Source organism: Theropithecus gelada, chromosome 12 (genome assembly GCF_003255815.1).
Source record: "Theropithecus gelada isolate Dixy chromosome 12, Tgel_1.0, whole genome shotgun sequence".
Classification (NCBI taxonomy): domain Eukaryota; kingdom Metazoa; phylum Chordata; class Mammalia; order Primates; family Cercopithecidae; genus Theropithecus; species Theropithecus gelada.
In genome coordinates this window covers 40,095,509-40,115,621 of record NC_037680.1, presented here as the reverse complement: position 1 = coordinate 40,115,621, position 20,113 = coordinate 40,095,509, and the positions used below count along the sequence as shown (strand labels likewise).

Sequence of the window (20,113 nt, the reverse complement as noted above, 5' to 3'; positions counted from 1 at the left end):
CAGTTTTGCCCGAATTGCACAGAGCATCTGCTGTGTGTCCAGGGGACTTTTGGTCGTCATTCCCCAAATGGGTAATAACTGCGATTATGAGTGCTTCACAGTTTTTTTTTTTTTTTTAATTCATCTGTACTCAATCCAGCAGTGACCCACAGATATTTTCCTACACTTATTTCTTTGTGGTAAAATCCAATGAACAACTTTTCAGAATATCATTTTCAAAGCTATCTTGTAAAATATAACTAAAGAGGTTTCAGTGTTCTCTGTTACATAGAATAAAGTTCTTCTGTTTTATTTCGAAGACTCCTTTAAAAAAAAAATGCACAGAAAGGTCAAATCCATTCCAAATAGAAATCTCATTGCTTAGAAATATTTCTTAGGATCTCAAATCACTCTTTTTTTGGTCTTTTAAATTCTGTCATCTGCCTAGATTTAACCGAAATAATTTTTATTTCTCAGTGTGTTAGCTAAAGGCATCCATTCAAAGGTAAGAACATCATAAAAGGTGAATGGAATTAATTTCAAAGTATATATTTGGCATTTTAAAGAGCTGCATTTCAGCATCTGGAGAGCTGCAATTTAGGCTATCAAATCTACAACAGAGAAACTGGGGGAAATGCGAATACCCTTATGAGAAGGGTCAGTCCTCAGCAAGTGCATTTTCGGTTCCAACCTTCAAAGATAACATTTTCAGCTTGATGGGCTCCTGGTGGAATATTTAATTTACCTCTTTCATTCTTAGCTTCGTCGAAATATAGAGGACTGGATGTCTACCAGGCCAAAGTATAAACTCACCATTTATCTATTAAAGTCATATTTAATGAAAACGAAGAGAAATTATGACCCAATTCACTCTCTTTCTCATTACAATTCCTAAAGAACTTTGCCGGGCACATTATCTCGTAGACATCATGATCAAATGTTATTGTTTGCTTTATTATCTCAGTTGGATGGTTGGCTAGTCTAGAATGAAATAGGTTGAAGGCAACACTCTCAGCCTAGAAGTCTGAATGAGGTTCCCATTCAAATGATCCTGATTGTTTGCGGGTGGGGCGGGGTGATTAGTAAACCAACTGAGCTTACACTGCATAGTAAGCGTCTGGATGCCGCACATTTACATCTAACAAGAGACCCCAGAAAACGTGTGTGTGTTTCTTAAACCTTATGTTCCGAACAAAAGGCTATCTCAGCAACAGACAATCAGCACTGCATTGCTCCCTGGGATGCGAGCAACACACTCAACTGCACATTTCATTCTTCTTCGGCTCCCAGCACCACAAAGCCCCTACTCTCTTCCCACTCCTGGGTCCCCAGATTACTCCATAGAGGGGGGTTGGGAAGGCAGAAGCCTAACGTCTATGCCTGCGCACCAGCCGCCGACACCAGGGCCCCCCGGGCGCTGCTTTCCCCTGCCCAAGCCGCCTGGGGGAGGTAGGGAGGGGAGCCAGGGAGCGCGAGAGGGGACCGCACACCTAGACACTTAGGATTTTATTTATTCATAGGGAGGCGGGGGAGGGGAACTGGGTGAACGCGAATTTTCCCCCTGAAGTTGCTTCTTCTAAGCAGATCAAGTCGTTTTCTGGCTGGTGCTGGGGGCCCCGGGGAGGGTGCCGGTGAGGTCCGGGCTCTCGAGACCAGATCCCGTCCAGTGCGCAGAGGGGGTGGGGGAGGGCGGACGGGCCGCAGCTGTCGAGAGGGCCGGGAACCGGCAGGGAAGGGCCCGCGGGCCGAGGAGCAGCGGGGCTCTGTCCCGGGCCCTCTAAGGCAGGCCGGGGAGCGCAGGGGCCGGCTGGTCACGCGTGGGAAAGAAAGGCCCCTTCCCCCTACGGCGCTGCTCCCCTTTCCCCAGGCTGGGCCGCCCGAGAGTGCGTGCAGGGAGAGCTGCGAGTCCCCGCGCGCGTAATCATGACCTCGGGGCCCCCTCCGGGCCGCGTGAGCGCGTCGGCGAGGCTGGGCGGCCGCCGCGGCCCCGGCCGTGTAACATGACCCGAGCGGCCGGCCGGCCGGCGCGGCGCGGCCATTGAGCCCTCCCTGCCCATGAATCTCTGGCGCGTCTCTAGCTCGCTCGCCCGCTCGCCTCCCGCCTCCCTTTCTCCCCCTCCAGCTCCGCGGGCTCCGTGCGCCTCTCCCTCTCCCTCCTGGTCCTCCCGCTGCCCGTCTCTCTTCACTGCCCGCCTCTCGCCACTGCCTCCCGTCTTCTCTCCCTCACGGCAGCCTCTGTCTCTTTCTCCCTCTCTCCTTTGAAAACTGATCTTTGGCTCTTAGTGTGAAAGTGATTTGAATTTGGCTCGGCGGCGCTCTGCGCCTGCGCCCAGCCTCTGGCATGCTGGCTCCTTCCAAGCAGCTGTTTTGGGTTTGAAATTCCAACATGGCAGAGGCTGCAGTCCGTCTTCCCTTCAAAAACTTGGAATGATTTCAAATCATAGGCACCTTCACTTAACCCTAGCTTCCATTCATCAGCAAACACATCGGATCGATGCTACGCTAACCTATCGGGTTCTCTCTCCGCGCGTTCAGGTAAGAGGAGCTTCGTAGTTTTCTACCATCTGTTTAAATTTGTTTTTGTTTTATTTTTAAAGATTATAAATACATCCAAGACCTGTAATTAAAAGAGATCTTCGAGTTGTGTCGTAAACATTAAATTCAATTTCCACACGTTTCTATTCTGTACGCCAACCTGCTGTCTAATATCTCTGTTCAAAGTAGCCCTGAAACATTATAATGCATATTTTTGCTGCTTAATCATTGCAACAATAGTATGGGATTAAGAGTTCGCGATTGCAAGAATCTCGCTTTTCACTATATTGGGCTTACTTATTACTATCTTTTTACTTCAAAAATAAAAAATAAGAAAGCGGAGCCATAGGGTGGGGCTAGACTTTCTTCGGGAACTAACTTCTAAGTAAATAAGAAGTGTAAATAAGAATCTTGCACACACACAAAAAGTTGAGGTTAAATTACAATCTCGTGGCTGGGGGAACGAGAAAATGTCAGAAGATCGGTTGCAGAAAAATGTAAGCACATCATCTAGGAGGGGGTACAGCGTGGTGGGCGTATTGTTGGCAAGGAACGGGAGAGAAAGATGTATAATTTAATGGTATATACAATCCACTGATCCTATTACCGTCCTCCCCGGAGCTCTTGTTAGTTTCAATGGGAGTGAGTGAAATTGACATGGACTTGCATTCCTGGTCATGTGCTTTTTTTCCTTTCTTTCTTCTCCTGTGATCTGAGATCCCCTTTTTGTTGATGTTGCTTTCCCCCTTAATTATATGCATGTAGGTTAAATGAATACCTGACGAAAGGGCCCACGTTTCAAGGCAGTGACATTTGATAGCTGAGAGGAAAAGTGGCTTTAATGAAAAGCAACCTTTGGAATTCCTGCTTGTGAGAAATCCAATTCAGCTTTTTGTGCTGCCAGCAAGAAATGATCAGTAGCACCAGTGTTTATGGTATGTCAGTTTTGGAATTTACTTCCTTTGCATCTAAATAGGAAAGACAAATGAAATAGCATGATAAAACCATTGAAGACTGCTTGGCAAGCAGTTGCTCATGATATAGAATTCCTTTTTCTTCAAAATAAAATATATGTTTAATGTCACCATGCTTTTTTTTCTTTTGCTATCACTTGTTTGTATATTGCAGTTTTGATTAATATATTACTTGAATCCACTTTTATCGGTTTTAGCTGTCATCCAGAAGTTGCACGTTACTAGTAATGCACTGTATGTATATAACTGCTGAAGTCAAATAGTATGTAAATTAGTTAAACTCAGTGTGGGGTTTTTTTTTTTTTTTTGGAGGGGGGAGGCTAGGCAAAGGGGAGAGGGTAGGAGTGTTGAAAAAGATTACTAACTAATGAAAGTATATCTATGTCTATGTACACACACAGGAACAGGACTGGATGAAAATTTTATTTTTCTCAATCTATTAATGCAGTTTGACTATCTGCTCTTGATGATTGCACTTTGTGGAGTAATCGGTTCTTCCGAGTGTGTTTTTTTTAGGGGGGTGAGTGAAGAGGTATCTTTTACATGAAAATAAAAAATATATTTTGATTGTCCAAAGTCCTTGATGTATTTTAAAGAGCAAAGATAGGTTTTTTCTTTTTCCCCTTTCCATTCACTCGTCTGCCTGTCAGCGCTTTTTACTTTTAACTTGTGACAGAATTAAATAATCAGGCACTGAAATGGACTTCGTTTGAAATCGCTCTTTCCTCTTTCTTTACAAAAAAAAAAAAAAAAAGTCAGTTAAATGGAGTGAGAGGGGGTTTTCAATAGCTCTTGTGGCAGTGCCCTGTGTACACTTAGTGATATTCAATTAAGACTGAGAGGGACCAACAACAACAAAAAGATGTTAAAGTATTTTGCATAACCAAAGGATATGTCCACTTTAGACTGTTTTTTTTTTTTTTTTTTTGGTTGTTGCTATATTTACCCCATGACCATTAATTCCTCCTGAAAAGAGAGAAAGAAGGAAAGAGAGAGTATGAAAAAAGAAATAACAGTGGGGCAAAGCTGCCAGGGGTCTGTAGTGTGGCCGTGGTCACTGCTCTCTCCTAACACAAATGTGAATACGAAGAGAGGAACTACAAGACCCGTTGCGCGACATACACTTCTGGTTGGACTCTGGTGACTACTGAGCTAAATACACACCACACTTACACGATAGGAAGGATTTGATTGAATTTTGCATTTGGAACTTGTTGACTTTGAAGCGATCAATAAGAAGACTGTTTATTTTAGATGCACATAATTTGCCCTGAGAAATGTTTTAAGGAGGAGAGAGCACAGCTTTTTTTCCCCCGGAGCTGTTGGAGCGAATGGGATTGCCAGATGGGCGATTTCCCTCTGTGATGTTAAAGCTGTAATATATATTCAGAGCAGATTGGGCTGCTGCCTGTGATGAGGAGGATATTACATTTATAAATTTTAAATCGGAGCTCGGACAATGTGCTGAGAGCAGAAATTGGATGGTTTGACTGTTCACCGTATTGATACTTAAATGTGATTTCTAGGTAGTACTAATAATAATCCTTGCAATAATTCATGAAAAACATATTGGCATAGGCAATTATATAATTCATGACATTTAACAGCAGATTTGAGTGTGTAAATCGCCCCCCCTTAAGTCTCTGCTTACTATTAAATAATAGTCACATAATTCATTTCCCTATGTTTAAATGTCCGATGTTCAAATGATGTTAACTTAGGAGCCTTGTTATCACATATTAGAATACTAGGGGCGAAAGTTTATATACATATATATAAAGTAGACACTTGTGTATATGTATAAAGTGGCGTTAGTGGCTCCTATTTTCTAATTCTTTACTCTGATTATTTTTAGATTTTGTTTGTCTCAAATGTGCGGCCTAAAGGAACCAGAGCTACAAACCTAAAAGACTAGAAAGTGGGCAAGTGCTCACACTCTGGCAGCTCTGCTGTTGCAAATTAAAAGTGTGTTGTGGTCAGGAAATGAAAGCTACAATGTCTCTTTTGAACAAGTCGTTTATCAAGAGAAACATCTATCAGGGACTGCCTTGTCACATTGATCCTCTAAAAGTTAGGTCCGAGGTGGAAGCTGCTTTGATGTTTTTGATCCTAAATTTAATACAACAGAAAAAAAGCAAGGATATTTTGACCAATATAGATTTTTAAAAATGTTTCCTGGAACCAACAAGATCTATTTATTAGGATTTCACTATGTGTGAAGTTTTCTGGACATAACAGTTGAAAGGTTGAAGGGGAAATCCCAGACTTTATAAATTGATGATTGTTAGAACATACATTTATAATACATTTAGTGATGGCTGGCTTCTTGGTGCACATGGAATGGACGTTTTGAACAGATTGTTCAAAAGCAAAATTATTTTGAAAGAGTATTTTGGAAGAATATGTAGAGAGTCAAGAGTTTTTCATTCATTCAAATTTTAGTTATCCTCTTACCTTCTTCCTCTCTTTTACTCCTTCATTCTTGCTTCTTATCTTCATTATATTTGTGACAAATTAGCTTTTATCTGGAAAAGAAACATTGTTTCTACAAAAACCGTGTCCCCAAAACATGCTTGCACACATCGTCTCTATTGTTTATTAATTGTGCATGTTTATGGTTATCAATATAAACTACACGGACACATAAGTCCTTTGGAATTTCAGCTTAAAAATAGAGGTATCAGATTAAACATGCTATGTATTCTTGAATAATGAATATGTTGTATGCATTAGTTAAAATTTAGAAAGTATTGTTAGGAAAATGACCAAGTTGAAACAAAATTGTGAAAGCAGTTAGAAGCAGCCTGCTTCATTTTGGGAGGCAAAGATTCCAAAGAAGTGTTTCTTCTTTGAAATAGAGTTTTTGGATACTTGTTTTACACTGCTGGAGGCAACTTGTTATTTCATCTGGGTCTATCATCAAATAAGAAGGGAAGAGTAGGGTGGGAGTTTTGAGAAGTGTAATACTTGCTAATGATTCATGTCTGAAATGAAAGAATCATAGCAGGGTAATAAAGTCTCATTGTTGTTTTCCTGGAAGAGGGTAAGACTTCTGTTTGGAAGTTGTATGTGTGAGTTGATTTGCTTTTCTCTTCTCCTAAAAACACAGTTTATAGGGTCTCTTTGGAATTATTTCAAGAAACATCTTTTTTTTTTCCCCCCTGAAAATAGAGTGTTTTTCTTTCTCCTGACTCTATTGAAATCAGTAAGATTCTTAAAACTGTATCTGATATCTTCTGAGTGAAAATAGGAGGTTTTAGTCTTTAGTCATATTTAAGACTCCTGTAGCAGAGTTTCCAGGGCTGATATTTTTTTCCTTCCCATAAATAGAAAATAGTTTTTGTTTTTGCTTTTTTCGTGTTAGGCAGGAACTTTGAAAACCTTTTTGTAGGTAGTTACTTCTGATAGATATACAAGAGTGCAGAAATTTCATTAATTACTTTTAGGTGATAATATAAGAGTGTAACCAGGGGGAAGAAACTAGGAAGTTATTTCCAAGAATCTATGGAGATCATCTGTATTATTACTTGGCATTTCTAAGATAGTTTAAGATATAAACCAACTGAAAAGATAAATGAGTAATTTCATTATAGGTTAATTATTTTTTTTCCTGAGCTTCTGGTTGTCACCTTTTAGAATTTAGTGTCTTACTCAGTACATGCTTAGGGACAGATCCACAAAGTTTGGGAGTCTGCACTGTTTTTCAGAATTTTCATGTCAAGGTGAAGACAACCATGCTAATACTTCCCTGTTTCTGTCTGTGTGAGTATTTGGATGCCTTGAATGATTGCCTAATTAAGTAATCAGTTTTAGTGGTCCAAAATCAACAGAATTACTAGATGTATTTGAAACAATTGCAGGCTTTTATGGTGTGAAGTCTCCAGTTTTTAGAACCTTGGTTTAGTAGAAATAGAAAGGTGCTGTTTTACCTTTGATCAATATATTCTTGAGTGCAGATTTCACATACTACTCTTTATAAAGTACTGTGTTCATTGTTGGAGAGCTAATAAATTTAATTACCAGGAATTTAATAAATTTAATTACCAGGAATTTAATAAATTGATTTATAAATTTTTGATTGGAAGAAACTATTCTGCAGATGTTTGTATGAAATACTGACATATGCTACTGATCGATAGAACTTGATTAATCAGCATATCTGCTGTTTTTCTTGAGTCATTGATAAACTAGAATAAACAAATGGTACAGAAAAAGCTACAAATTTTAACTCTCAGTAAAAAAAAAACTTATGTGTCTTTCTTTTGAGATATACAAGAGTTAGTGTTTTATTGAAATTGGTTGAACTTAGAAATTATTTGGGAGTACCACTTAGAATCTTGTAAGTCCCAAAATTCTGCCTTTCAATTCACACACACACACACACACACACACACACACACAGCAAGAGAGAGAGATTGTACCTATATATTTGTTTATTGAAAATGAAAGAATTTTTTTGACACACTGCAAATGAATGGCCAGTTTAGCAAGTGCTTTCCATGGTTGGATTTTGTCATTTTCTTCTTTTTTTCCTGAACTTGAATTTTGAGCATTAACATTTTCATTTAACTTCTGGCAGAAATTTTAAGCATAGCTGCTTTGGTATGATTGCTGATTACTGATCTTTTTGATATTTTTGATGTTATCGTTTAAATGGCAATTTTATTTCAGAAATGTTTATTTTAAAAAGTAAAATAGTAGGAATAAGGAGTATGAACGAATATACTCAAAATAAACGGTACCTTGAAGTTCGAAGCAAATCAAAAGCAAGGGGTATGCTAAGTTTCCTTAGGGCAGCACCACAGGTGCCTGCTCAGAAGCGCTGCCTCAATACAGCATATCCGTAAGTACCTGTTGACAACAGTAGTCTTAGCTGAGACTGAGGAGGCAGAAAAGATAGGTGATCAGAAACCATCAAAACATGAGATATCATATGGCACTTTCTGTTAATAATATTTACATATTTTATGCAACAAATCTGCTTGTTGTCTTGTTATTTGAATATTGACACTTTGCTTAACATTGCATATGGTGGGCTGTTGTTTCAGGGTGTATCAGAAGCAGTAAATCCAAAGGAGAATTTCAATTTAGATGTATTTATGTTAAATATATGTATAAATGGATATGTTTGCTCATATTTTAGCTCTCATGACTTTCACAAAGCGTTTATAGTATCACTGCTTCCAATCATTTTTGAAACTGATACATCTTGAAAGTAGAATGCATGATTTATTATATGAGGGCCCAAGGTTAAACTTTTTTACCCTATAGCTCAGCTTAAGTATTGGTATTTTTGTGTTGGGAAATGATTTTTAGAAAGTATGTTTTGTAATTTTGGAAAATTTGCTTCTCAGTAGGTTTCTGTTCTCTTTTCATAGGATGAGGAGCTTTTAAACAGTTATTAAGGATATATAATTTACAGTAAAGTTTATACTACAGAATATGAAATGTAAAATACCTATAAAATGTTTTCTTTTACCCCATTTCATTATGCTGAAAATACTTTTACTCTGTTTCTTTCCTATGTTTTAATTTCTGCTGGTATTTTACATATTTATTCCATTCTGCTTATGGATATATTCCTGGAATGAGAATAGAAACTGCATTATACTCCATTTAGCTATGTGTGTATATATATATATACACACATATGAAATATATATGTGTGTGTATATATATAGATATATTTTGTTTTTCCCGATTCAACTGTTTGCCTTATGTCAACTGGATGCTTTTTAAACAACTGATGATTAAATGCCATTTATTTATGAGAGTAAACTCATCTGAGAATGGGGGACCTCTACTTTCATGCATTAGTTCATGATGAAATATTATTCTTGGAAATAGTAACATCCCAAATAAAATTTTAAAGGTAGTGCAATGTGAAGCCGTGGGTTTCTGTATGTCGTTCTAAATGTTTTGCTTATCTTTTGACTTATTATCCTTACCATTAAGAGACATTTTTACCTTCACCTAGGACCAGCTACATAATTTCTGAGGCCCACTGCAAAATTAAAATGTGAGGCACTTTGTTCAAAAATTAATTTAAAGACAGCAACACAGAGCATTAAACAAAATGCAGGGCCGTTTGCTGTGTGGTGGGGTGGGGGCCTGTGTGCCTGAACAAATGATAGGGCGATGAAGCCAGTCCTGCCTTCACCACCTACAGACTTTTATCTGAGGCCAACTTTGTGGAAGTCACTAGGTTTCCTATTGGAGACTGACTGTTCCACAATGATTCCATGTGCCTCGCCCAGAAAGATACTAATGAGAGTTGAGTAAGAAAACGGATGGGAAATGAACCATGAATATCTCCTGCTCTTTCTATAACTGAACTGGGGATTGAAATATTTGCTTTTGTCTCATCTTGCCCTGTATCTGATATATATCCTATACATCATGTGGCTTTTTGTGCAAATATTCTTAAAAAGAACTTTTTTTTTTTTTAATGGTTTGCATGTAGTTACATACTTCAATACTTATTCCCAGGCCCAGAATAATTGGGATGGGAGAATTTCAGTGAGATTTGTAGTAAGAGCTGAGGAGGTTCTCTGTTGCCAAGTACTGCCACTAGCCCTCCTAGGTTAAGGCACAAGAAAAATGAGTATTTTTATGTAGAAATACTACATTGTCTGATACAAAATGCTGACCACTAAAAAAACGAAAGTATACTCATTAAGTGACAGGAAGGAGGGGCAAACTCCCAAATAACGTTGTTATAATAGTATCAGTATTGATACTTTGACATTAGAAAGTGGTATTTTAGCTATAAAACATGTGGTGATAGCTGTGTTAAAGATGAAAAGTAACTTATGCAGTAACACTAATATTGCAGTATCCTATATTCAAATCCTGGACTTAGCTTCTCAATTTGTATTGCAATAACCTCCCTCTCCCTGAAAATTAGAGTCATATGACTCCTTTACCAACATTCTGTGCTGATAGGTGGACAAAACATTTACATCGTTGCTTCCCAAAGTACTTCTCAATGAGATCAAACTTCATATTGAGATACCTAAAACTGAATTTTGAAGTCAAGTGGCTTTTTCAAATCAAAACTGAGATATGATGGAATGTCCAGCAAGTATGGATCTGAGTGCACTTGAAGTTGCACCATTTATTTTCAAAAGATATTTCTCACATCAGATGACTCTGCCAGGAAGGGAAATATCAAAGAGCTTGGAAAAAGTAACTATTCTTTTATGTAATCCAAGACTGGGGTGAAAGTGGGGGGCTTTAAAGATATTTTTGAGGAAGAAAAAAATTGAACTTATTTTGAATGCCTTGTTAGACTTTGTGGGGAGAAATGCTACATATGAGACTTTCTAAGAAGAAAAATCTTTGCCCTGTGTAATAAGGCACTGCTCTCCACACTGATAGGCACTTTAATGAAAGAAAGCTTGGAAATAACTATTATAACAGTGTCCCATTTAACTAAAAATTTATCCTACAGTTTAGGAATCTTTTTTTTTCTTTTTTTAACTAAGCCATTGCCAACTTGAAATATTTTAGTAGGTAGCTAGCCACAATTCATGTTTTCTAATGTTCTGTGTTCTATCTCCAAATTCCGTAGTATAAATTTAAATTGGGACTCTTCTTTTCCTGCTTTATTCCTATACTTGGAATCTTGTATTTTCATATTAAATGTTTTGCTTTAAAAATGATTAAACTAGGAATGTGGATAAATAAGTGGCAATATAGTATATTGTTGTGCCAAAAATAGTTTTTTTTAAATTTTTCATGTGTTTGTTTCTTTTACCTTTCTATTTCAAATTGAATATTGTAAACTCTTTCTTTTAAATCATATACCTCAATGATGCTAAATTATAAATCTTAATTAGGTATGATTCACTGATTTTAATCTTACAAGATAATTATTTTGAGTAGGATAAAAAGGTTCCCTTAAGATTAAAGGCATTTTCATTACAATCCCCATTTTCAGATCAAACAAATACTATGAAATAAACAGTACTATTATTCTTTTATGCTTAATAGTTTTTACTTTTCAATTAAAGTATATGGGTGAAGAAATAAGGCTATAAATATGGCAGTCTTATTGTTTGCAAACTAAGTGCTTTTGATAAATTTTACTGCTAGGAATTACGTGGATCTAAGGGAATCTTTTAAATAAAAATTACAGTTTTGATTATCTAAATGGAATATGTTCTTGTGCATGTGCATAGATATATTTCTTTGTGAAGGTATTGATGTCAGGGACACTTTTGGTATTTCTTTATGAGTAATTAGGTTAACGGGGTTAGTTAGAAAATGTATCCTTTCCTGGAAAATGAAAAATTACATTCAAGCAGAGGTAAAAGAGTAGAACATATTCATGACTTTAAGTACTTAAAAAGATATTTTATGAGTCATTTTTGAAGACTAATACCCAATATGTAACTTGTTAAGAATAATCGCCATTTTTACTTTCTAAAGCACATCTATATTAAAACTGACTTTCTATTCATGACTCGCAAATCTGGAGTCAATTTTAGGCCCAACTTACAAAAGATGTGGGTCTTATCCCCCCTGCCCTTACCGTGGTGTCCTATGCCTGTAGAGTCAGTACTGTACTGACTCTACTCTACTACATAAAAGAGTACAAAGTTCTCTTTTAAAGAGAGATTTCCATTTGCATTATTCAGAAGATTAAGCAACGTTTTGGGGAGGGAAATACTGATAGGACCCAAATGTAGACATTGGGACCCTGAATGGCTTGTATCCTTGTCTGACAAACTGGAAGGAAAAACATATTACCAGCTTTGGAATTTTATATGCCTATATGAACAGTGCTTTTTCTTTCTCCGGGAAGGTTTTAAACATACTATGAATACAATAAGTGCTACCTAATTGGAAAAATATGTTTTCTATAATTCTAAGAGTACTAATCAACCAATCATCAATATGAATTTACTCATGGATAGTAAGATAGTAGAATTTTATTCAGAAATGGATGTTCAGTTGGAGCTGGTATCGCTTTAGAAAGAGAAAAAGATTGTACATAAGCAAAATTCTTTTGGGTTTTTTTTTTTTTAAACATGGATGTGAAATCTCCATCAATAACATTTTTGGCTGTTAAAGTATTACAAAAAAATGGAAAGCTCTTTATTATGTTTTATTCTTTAATAAGCCTTGAAATGCACACATACAGTGCTATAACGCCTTTTTTGTTTACTTTTTTGATTTTTGTCTTGTTTTGTTTTAGCATAAAATAAAAAGAGCTTATAGGTAAACTATTTTGTACTATTTATTTATAAAGATATCTAGTAAGGACAGTACAACATATAGTATAGGTTTGTTTATAATGATGGGTAAAAAATCTGCAATTTTACCACCATGTAATGACAGTTCCTTGAAATTTTACCCTACTACACCAAAATGCCACAGTCACTAAGATGGGAGGTGTTGCTGATATATGATTGGAATGCACGTGTATACCTAAATACATAATTTTAAAAAATTGTCTTTATTTTCTAGCAGCTTCCTGGTGTCCTTTGCTTAGGGCTAGGGGGAAAATGTTTTCTGCTATTTTGCTATTTGCATACTCACCAAGAACCTTGCTGTCTAGGCCATCTTCCTACCTACCTAGCTGTGTACCGTTTTGAAGAGCTGTGTTTTTCTTTTCTTTTCTTTCTTTTTAAAAAAATTTTTGATATTTATCTGCAAGGCTGGTTATTACTTGATCATCTGGAAAATCAAATTTCATTTCAGCCACTGGAATATGATATTTAGATCATGAGAGGTAGTTTGAATTAATTAAGGGGATAATATTAGGCTTTATATTAGGGAAAAGTAAAGCAGCATTTTTTGTCATGGATAACCTGCCCTTCTTGATGAAAGACAACATGTAGGAATAGGGGAAGTAGGCACAAGTTCGAGAAAGTCATTGAGGCAAAGCTAAGGTTAAAAATTCTTTTCATGTGGTTGTTACACAAAATGATATTGGCAATTTTGTAAATTAAACCCTAATATTAATTATGTAAAAAAAACTTATCACTTATTAAGAATGATTGACTAATATTCAGTAAATAGCATGTAGCACTATTTTAACAAACTGTATTCTCCATTTTAGGAACAACTGATTCTATATCAAATCCTGACTATATGGGATTTGTGAGTATGCAAATTAAAAGAACTGTTCTCATTTTTGTCTCCATAACTTTAAAAACTGTGAATATATATATATATATATATATATATATATGTCTTTAAAGATGATTCAAATTATTCTCAGACTCTTTTTTTTTCCTCTGTCAACATACTCAAGTTTTTAGGCCACAAATGAAGTGACAGAAGAAAATCCATTGAAGATGGAGGTATATGTCTTTTAAGGCTTCTTTTGGAAACTAATGTATTTATTGCCATTATGGAAGTTGAAATCATTGAAGTAGTTAATACTTTGAATTGGTTTTAGAAAAATGTGATGTTAAATTTTATATCAACTCAGTAAATGCTAGCTGTAACTTCATGACCAAACAGAAACCCCAAACAAGCAAAATAAATAAATAAATAATAAAAAAAACTTTTGCCTAAGCCCTACACTAGATCAGTTTGATGAAATTTTAAGCTCCTCAGATGACTCTAACGTAAACCAAACGTTTATATATCTCAAGAGATCTTAAGATTTTCACCTTTTAAGAAATGTCATTCTTCCTGATTTGAAGTTAGGAAAATGAAGATATCTGTTCAGAACTGAATATACTAATGACATGTACAGATAGTTCATCATCTGGCTGAAGTTCAACAACCTATCTAGACTTTTGAAAACATTTCTGTCAGGCTTGCAAGAATACCTCAGGAAAGTAACAATGATGAAGGACAGCGTCAGCAGAAGCCCACAGTCTATCATTTTGTTACCTTGGGTAAGCCATTCAACCTCGCTGAGCCGTGGTTTTTAGTTTACTTTTTTATAAAAGAAGAGATGATTGAGGTGATCCGATGACGACTAAGATTTCTTGCAGTTTTTGTATACTCCATGACTGCTTTGTCATGGACTAGTGAACTCATGTAACTTGGACCTTGCTAGTCGTCTAAAAGATGCAAAATATTTTTGTTTCTCTTAAGAAACTCCAAAAATTATCCTGGAAACAATGTAGAAAGCTCAAGGACCATTTATTACTTTGTTAAGCCCATCAGAAGAGTTGATATTTCATTAAATATGCTTACTAATTGGTTGCATGCAAAAGTGTCAGTGATTCTAATATCTTAAGAGTTGATGGATATTAGTTAGCTAATGCTTTTCTCCTGTAAGAGATTTCAGTAGAGTGGCAATCAGATTAACTTAAGCCGTGGAGTTAGGGACCTCAAATCCTCAAAATATTTAGTATGAAAAGTGGACTTTTATCAAACTGAAAGCAATACCTTTTTTCCTGTACTTTATCAGCAACTAGTCTTTGTTCACTTTCTTTTCGCTTCCTGGCATGTTCTTCTCCGCTTGTTGAAATCCTACTAGGACTATGGTATCCTGGTCAGATGTTGCGTCATCCATGAAGACTTCTTTGAGGCACCCTAATTAGGATTGATTTCGATGTCTACTTAATTGTCCCTTAGAACATTTGAAATGTCTCCTTTAGATCTCTTACTATCATCTTTCTCCTACTATAGATTGCTAGGCATCTGTGTTTCTCTATTATGAAACTGTAAATTTCCTGAGAGCACACACATCTAATTCATTTTTATTTTTAATCTCCTCAACATGTGTGTATAGTATAAGACCTATAATAGGTATTCAATACATGTTTGGTGAATTGAATTGATAAAAGCATAGGAGACTATCACTTGGTTAATATTTTATTTTATTTATTTTATTATTATTGTTATTTTTGAGACGGAGTCTTGCTCTGTCACCCAGGCTGGAGTGCAGTGGCGCGATCTCGGCTCACTGCAAGCTCCACCTACCTGGGTTCACGCCATTCTGCTGCCTCAGCCTCCCCAGCAGCTGGGACTACAGGCGCCCGCCACCACGCCTGTCTAATTTTTTTGTATTTTTAGTAGAGACGGTGTTTCACCATGTTAGCCAGGATAGTCTTCATCTCCTGACCTGGTGATCCACCCGCCTCTGCCTCCCAAAGTGCTGGGATTACAGCCGTGAGCCAACGCACCCGGCCGGTTAATATTTTATTAATCTTACTTTAAAAAATTAAAAGATGATTTTTAAATATTTAAAGAATAGATCTATGAAAATTGTATATTTCATTAAAAAATTGAAATTTCTATATTCTTTATATAATGTTATTACCAAAGAAAGACTTTATAACCCTGAAAAATAGTTTTATAATTATATACTTAAAAAGGGGCTTACAGTCATTAATTCTATTTTTGTATCTCTAGATAGGGAGCCTTTAAACTCTTTTTTAAAAAAATTATTATGCTATCTTTAAAATCTTATAAAACATAAACCTATAGACTGCTTTGATTATAGGTGTAACAAATAGCTTTAAATCACTATTCCCTATGAAATATTTTTTTCTCATGTGTTTGCAGACAGAAAAATTTGAGGGCACAGAATCATAAAGTACTAGACTCTGAGACTTCCATATTGACTTCTTACCAATATAGAATTGTTCGACAGTTGGCCATTCTGCTTTTGGTTGAACGTGGGAAAGAAATACCTCCTGAGGCATTTCTTTCTATTTTGTCCTTTCTCTGATAAATAGGCAGTTTGCAAATATGTGCACTATCAGCAGTCAAGACAGATTTCTTTGGAAACATGATGATATTGGGGTGGTAAAATGTGAGATGCAAACTAGTTGATCTAGAGTTGATACTATAACTTAATTCATGAATGTCTTTGGTTAACATTTTAATTGGGACCTTTATCTAACTAAACAGTGTCTATAAATTTATTTTGTACTGAATACTGGGCAGTAAACAATTTAGCTGGGATTTCACCCCATAACTCTGTCTTTCAGGTGTTCAATAGTTTTACCAGTTGGGTTTGTGTGCTTGTGGGAGGGTCAGCTACTTTCTCAAATCTGTCGTGAATGTTACCATAAATAGCATTATAGTATTTCTAAGGCAAATTCAATTTGATCAAGTGTTAAATTATAATGAGTTAGGCAACAATATTTGACAAGATTTGTATTTTATATTTGTGTTTTCAAACCTAAAGAGGTACCAGAGAAAAGCATTTGCTTACATTGCTTCATCAAACAACCCAGAAAAAAAACAAAGACTCTTTTGTCATTCTTTTAAAAACACAATTTTACTAAGAAAACCTATAACCTTTACTGAAAGCTCACTCATTTTCTTCCAATTTGGGCTCTTGAGAGCTGAAAAGTTCTAGATGCTATCTTACCACTTCATATTGAAATCTAGTTTGATGTCATACACTCTATGCAGAAGAAAGTATCTGTAGTGCTGATTGTTGAACCTGAATTGTTACAAAGATGTGCCATTTAGTGAGCTATAATGGACAAATGTTGCTTAGTTAATTGTATAAAAACACTGCATCTTCAGCAAAGGGCTCTAATAGTAAAAGACAGTACATTGTAGGTAGAATAATAAAGATTGTGAAACAATATGTTAAAAGTAGCAAAAGCGTTTTTGCAGTGTGACTACAACAGTGAAGACCCATGTGTTGCATTCGTTTGTTAAATAGACACTTCTGGTTTTCTAGAAACCATTCAATATGCTTCAAGTAAGTTAAAATTGTTAAAATATAAATTAAAAGCCATCAGATTGAGAGTAAAGGCCACAAATTGTAAAACCTTATAGTGGTAGCTTGCCAACAGCCAAATTAAATCCAGGGAATATTTAAAAGATAGAGGCTTAAAATTCTACTTGGTTTATAATCAGAAAGCTATGGGGTTTTAAACTAATAAAAATATTCGTGAGAATTATTTACATGTAAAATGCCACCCATTTTCCTTTACCCTTCTGGTAGAAGAAAACTGGGTGATCCTTCTCAAAGGGTAATCATGTAAGTTGGTGGCCAGAAAGTATGAACCATGGTTAAAAGCCAGTGGTTAATGGTTTATTTTGTTGTCTGCCTTCTTTTACTCCTTCCTCCTTCCCTTCCTTACTTTTTATTTATTTATTTGGTTTGACCCTATATGCATAGTTGACAGTTGTCAGTAATAGAATTTTTGGCTAGATCTACACATGGCAATTCTTGAAAAATATGAAACTATATTTGTCCTTTTGGCCTACAATCTGAATTAAAAGATAGAATTATTTCAGGTCAATACAACTACATGGGTGCATGCACGTGTGCACACGTGTGTGTGTGTTTATTCAGTAGAGCAACCTGTCTTTGCAACACATGACAGTGTTGAAAGCTCTTTCATTCTGAATGGACCAGTTTGTAGCTCCATACAGACACCATCTAAGTGAACCTATTTAAATATCTTTCCAGATTCTTAACTAAGTGGTGCAAGTCTGTCTTGGAGGTGGCACTTATTTGTCCCTTAGGAGTTAAGTTTGGTTTGATATTCAGTTGAAGTGTCAGTAAACAAGATTTATGAGAAATTAATTAAAACTAAAATTGAAAATGGATATTGAGGTGCAAGTTTATCCTAAAATGGCTTGAGTATATTTGTCCCAAATGCATGAAAAGAATGTTTTCTAATGGACTCTTTTAATTGGAATAGAAATTAATCACAAATAAACCACGTAAAATTTGCTATTATGATACAATTGTTTTCATTCAGTGGTCGGCCACGCCTTCTTTTAGCCCTGTCTTTGTCCAGGGTTTAGTTTAGTCATGCATATGTCCTTGAAGAAATGTAGCATCTTTCACAAGATTTTGTACAAGTGAAATCAGATACCAGTTTTTATTGCAGAACCAAGCCTACAAATGTTTCTCTTTAAAGACATTTTTAATAGAAACAGTAAGGTATAAATCATTTAAGCAATTACCTGGACATTGTGGAAATGGGGCTTGGCTTTTTCTGTAGCCCCAGATGTTTCCAGATTCCAGTAATAACCCGGTCCAGATATTTACAGCTTAATTTTCTGTGCATGTGCACTTGTCCACAAATGGCTCCTATTTCCCATTTTCTGTTGGACAACTGGGCTACTTAGAGGTTTAAAAAAAAATGATTTCAGCTTGGGTGATGACAAACGTTAATGGTGATAATAAGTTGCCTCTAGAAACTTTGATCACTTAAAAACATATAGAGGCTAAATTTTAGAGGATTTTATACTAAGAAATAAATTGTTCAAATGGCATTTTGCTTTATGGATGAGAATGGGATGAATAACCTCCCCCATCCCTCAAAATTTTAGTCTTGATATGCTATGCTATCAAAGTGATTCTTTGGTTTTTAAAAAAATGCATATTCTGGCACTGCTTGGGTTATCATGCAGGCTGCTAGTTTTTCTTTGCATCACTACCCCACAGGTTTTCTTCTTCTTACTAGAAACTAAACAAATGGAAAATAATGATTGGTAACCATCTGCTGTGCAGAAATTTTACATATAGCAGTTAACTCTATTTTAGAAAACAAGACCAAATGAGTGCATTATACTGTTGCCAGTAAATAGCAACAAGCACTAGAGCGTTCCTTTGGACAACACAGGCACACAGGGAGCCAGTATTTTGTTATGGGAAGTCAGTTGGTTGGACTGGGGCTGAGTGTGCCCAGACATTTACTTGTGTGTTTGTGTCTATGTGCCTATGTCTGTGTATGTATGTGAAGAAAGTGATTGCTTCCTCTCTGCCTTCTCCTTGTGTCTCCTTACCGCCATAATTCCCGTCACGTAAATCAAAGTAATGTAGATGTAAATAAATCAATTCAATCACATCATCCTAAATCTTTTTATTCACTTAAGAAATAAACTTAAAATCCATAAAGTCAGACAGAATAAAGATTTGTAAAAGTATGTAGGCTTCAGATTGGAATCGTGGTTTTCTTCATTGTACTTGTTACAATGAGTAGTGGCTAGCCAATGCATCTTTAAATTATTCTCTTGTCGTATCTTCTGCCTAAAGAAACACCTTAACAGGAAATTAGATTGAGTATATGTACAAAAGATATTGACAGGCAATGATTATTCATATAGCTGCTATTGAAGTATGGATATTGTATTGAGGGTAGACGTATAATGAAATAGACAGAAGTAAGCGGTTACAAAGAATTTATTCAAATGGACCAGGTAAGGCCTGATTTTATAGTTATCCATATAATCTGTAATCTGTCTCTCCCTCTCTCATTCTCTCTGTCTTATATATATATAATCTGTTTATTATATCAATATACTTAGACACTCAAAACATGTAATCTCTCTCTTGCTTTCTAACTTTCACTTATTTGATATGGGGATTTTGCTATACAGCAAGAAAAGTTGTTTAAAATGGGCAGTATATTGAGTTCAAAGGACCCATACAGTTCATAAATTCTCTGGTGTCTACTGGATTTTTCATCAGGGAGACTTCCAATAAAAATGATCTATTTTAGAAATAATATTGTTTAGTAGGTTGAAATGTGGTGTAATAAAATTAGACCTTCAGTCTTCTAAAGTTACTACTTAGATGGCACCCTTGGGATGGTAAAATGGCTGTATAAGCAGATGAATCAGACAGTTCCACTGATGGGTACATTTGTCAGTCTCTGTTACAGATATAATATATTCTTATATCTGTAATCCTGACACTGTTACATCCAAATGAAATCAACATGAGGTTG

General features: G+C 36.0%; 1 protein-coding gene across 1 annotated transcript in view; it reads left to right on the top strand.

Moving 5' to 3' along the window:
* Window positions 1–2,339: 2,339 nt before the first annotated feature.
* FIGN (fidgetin, microtubule severing factor) overlaps window positions 2,340–20,113 on the top strand; it is a 128,503-nt gene continuing 110,729 nt past the window's right edge. Inside the window, exons 1-2 of the mRNA XM_025404969.1 lie at window positions 2,340–2,514; window positions 3,280–3,449. Of these exons, the coding sequence (XP_025260754.1) occupies window positions 3,425–3,449 (25 nt within the window). The 5' untranslated portion in view covers window positions 2,340–2,514; window positions 3,280–3,424. The remainder of the gene's footprint in view (window positions 2,515–3,279; window positions 3,450–20,113) is intronic.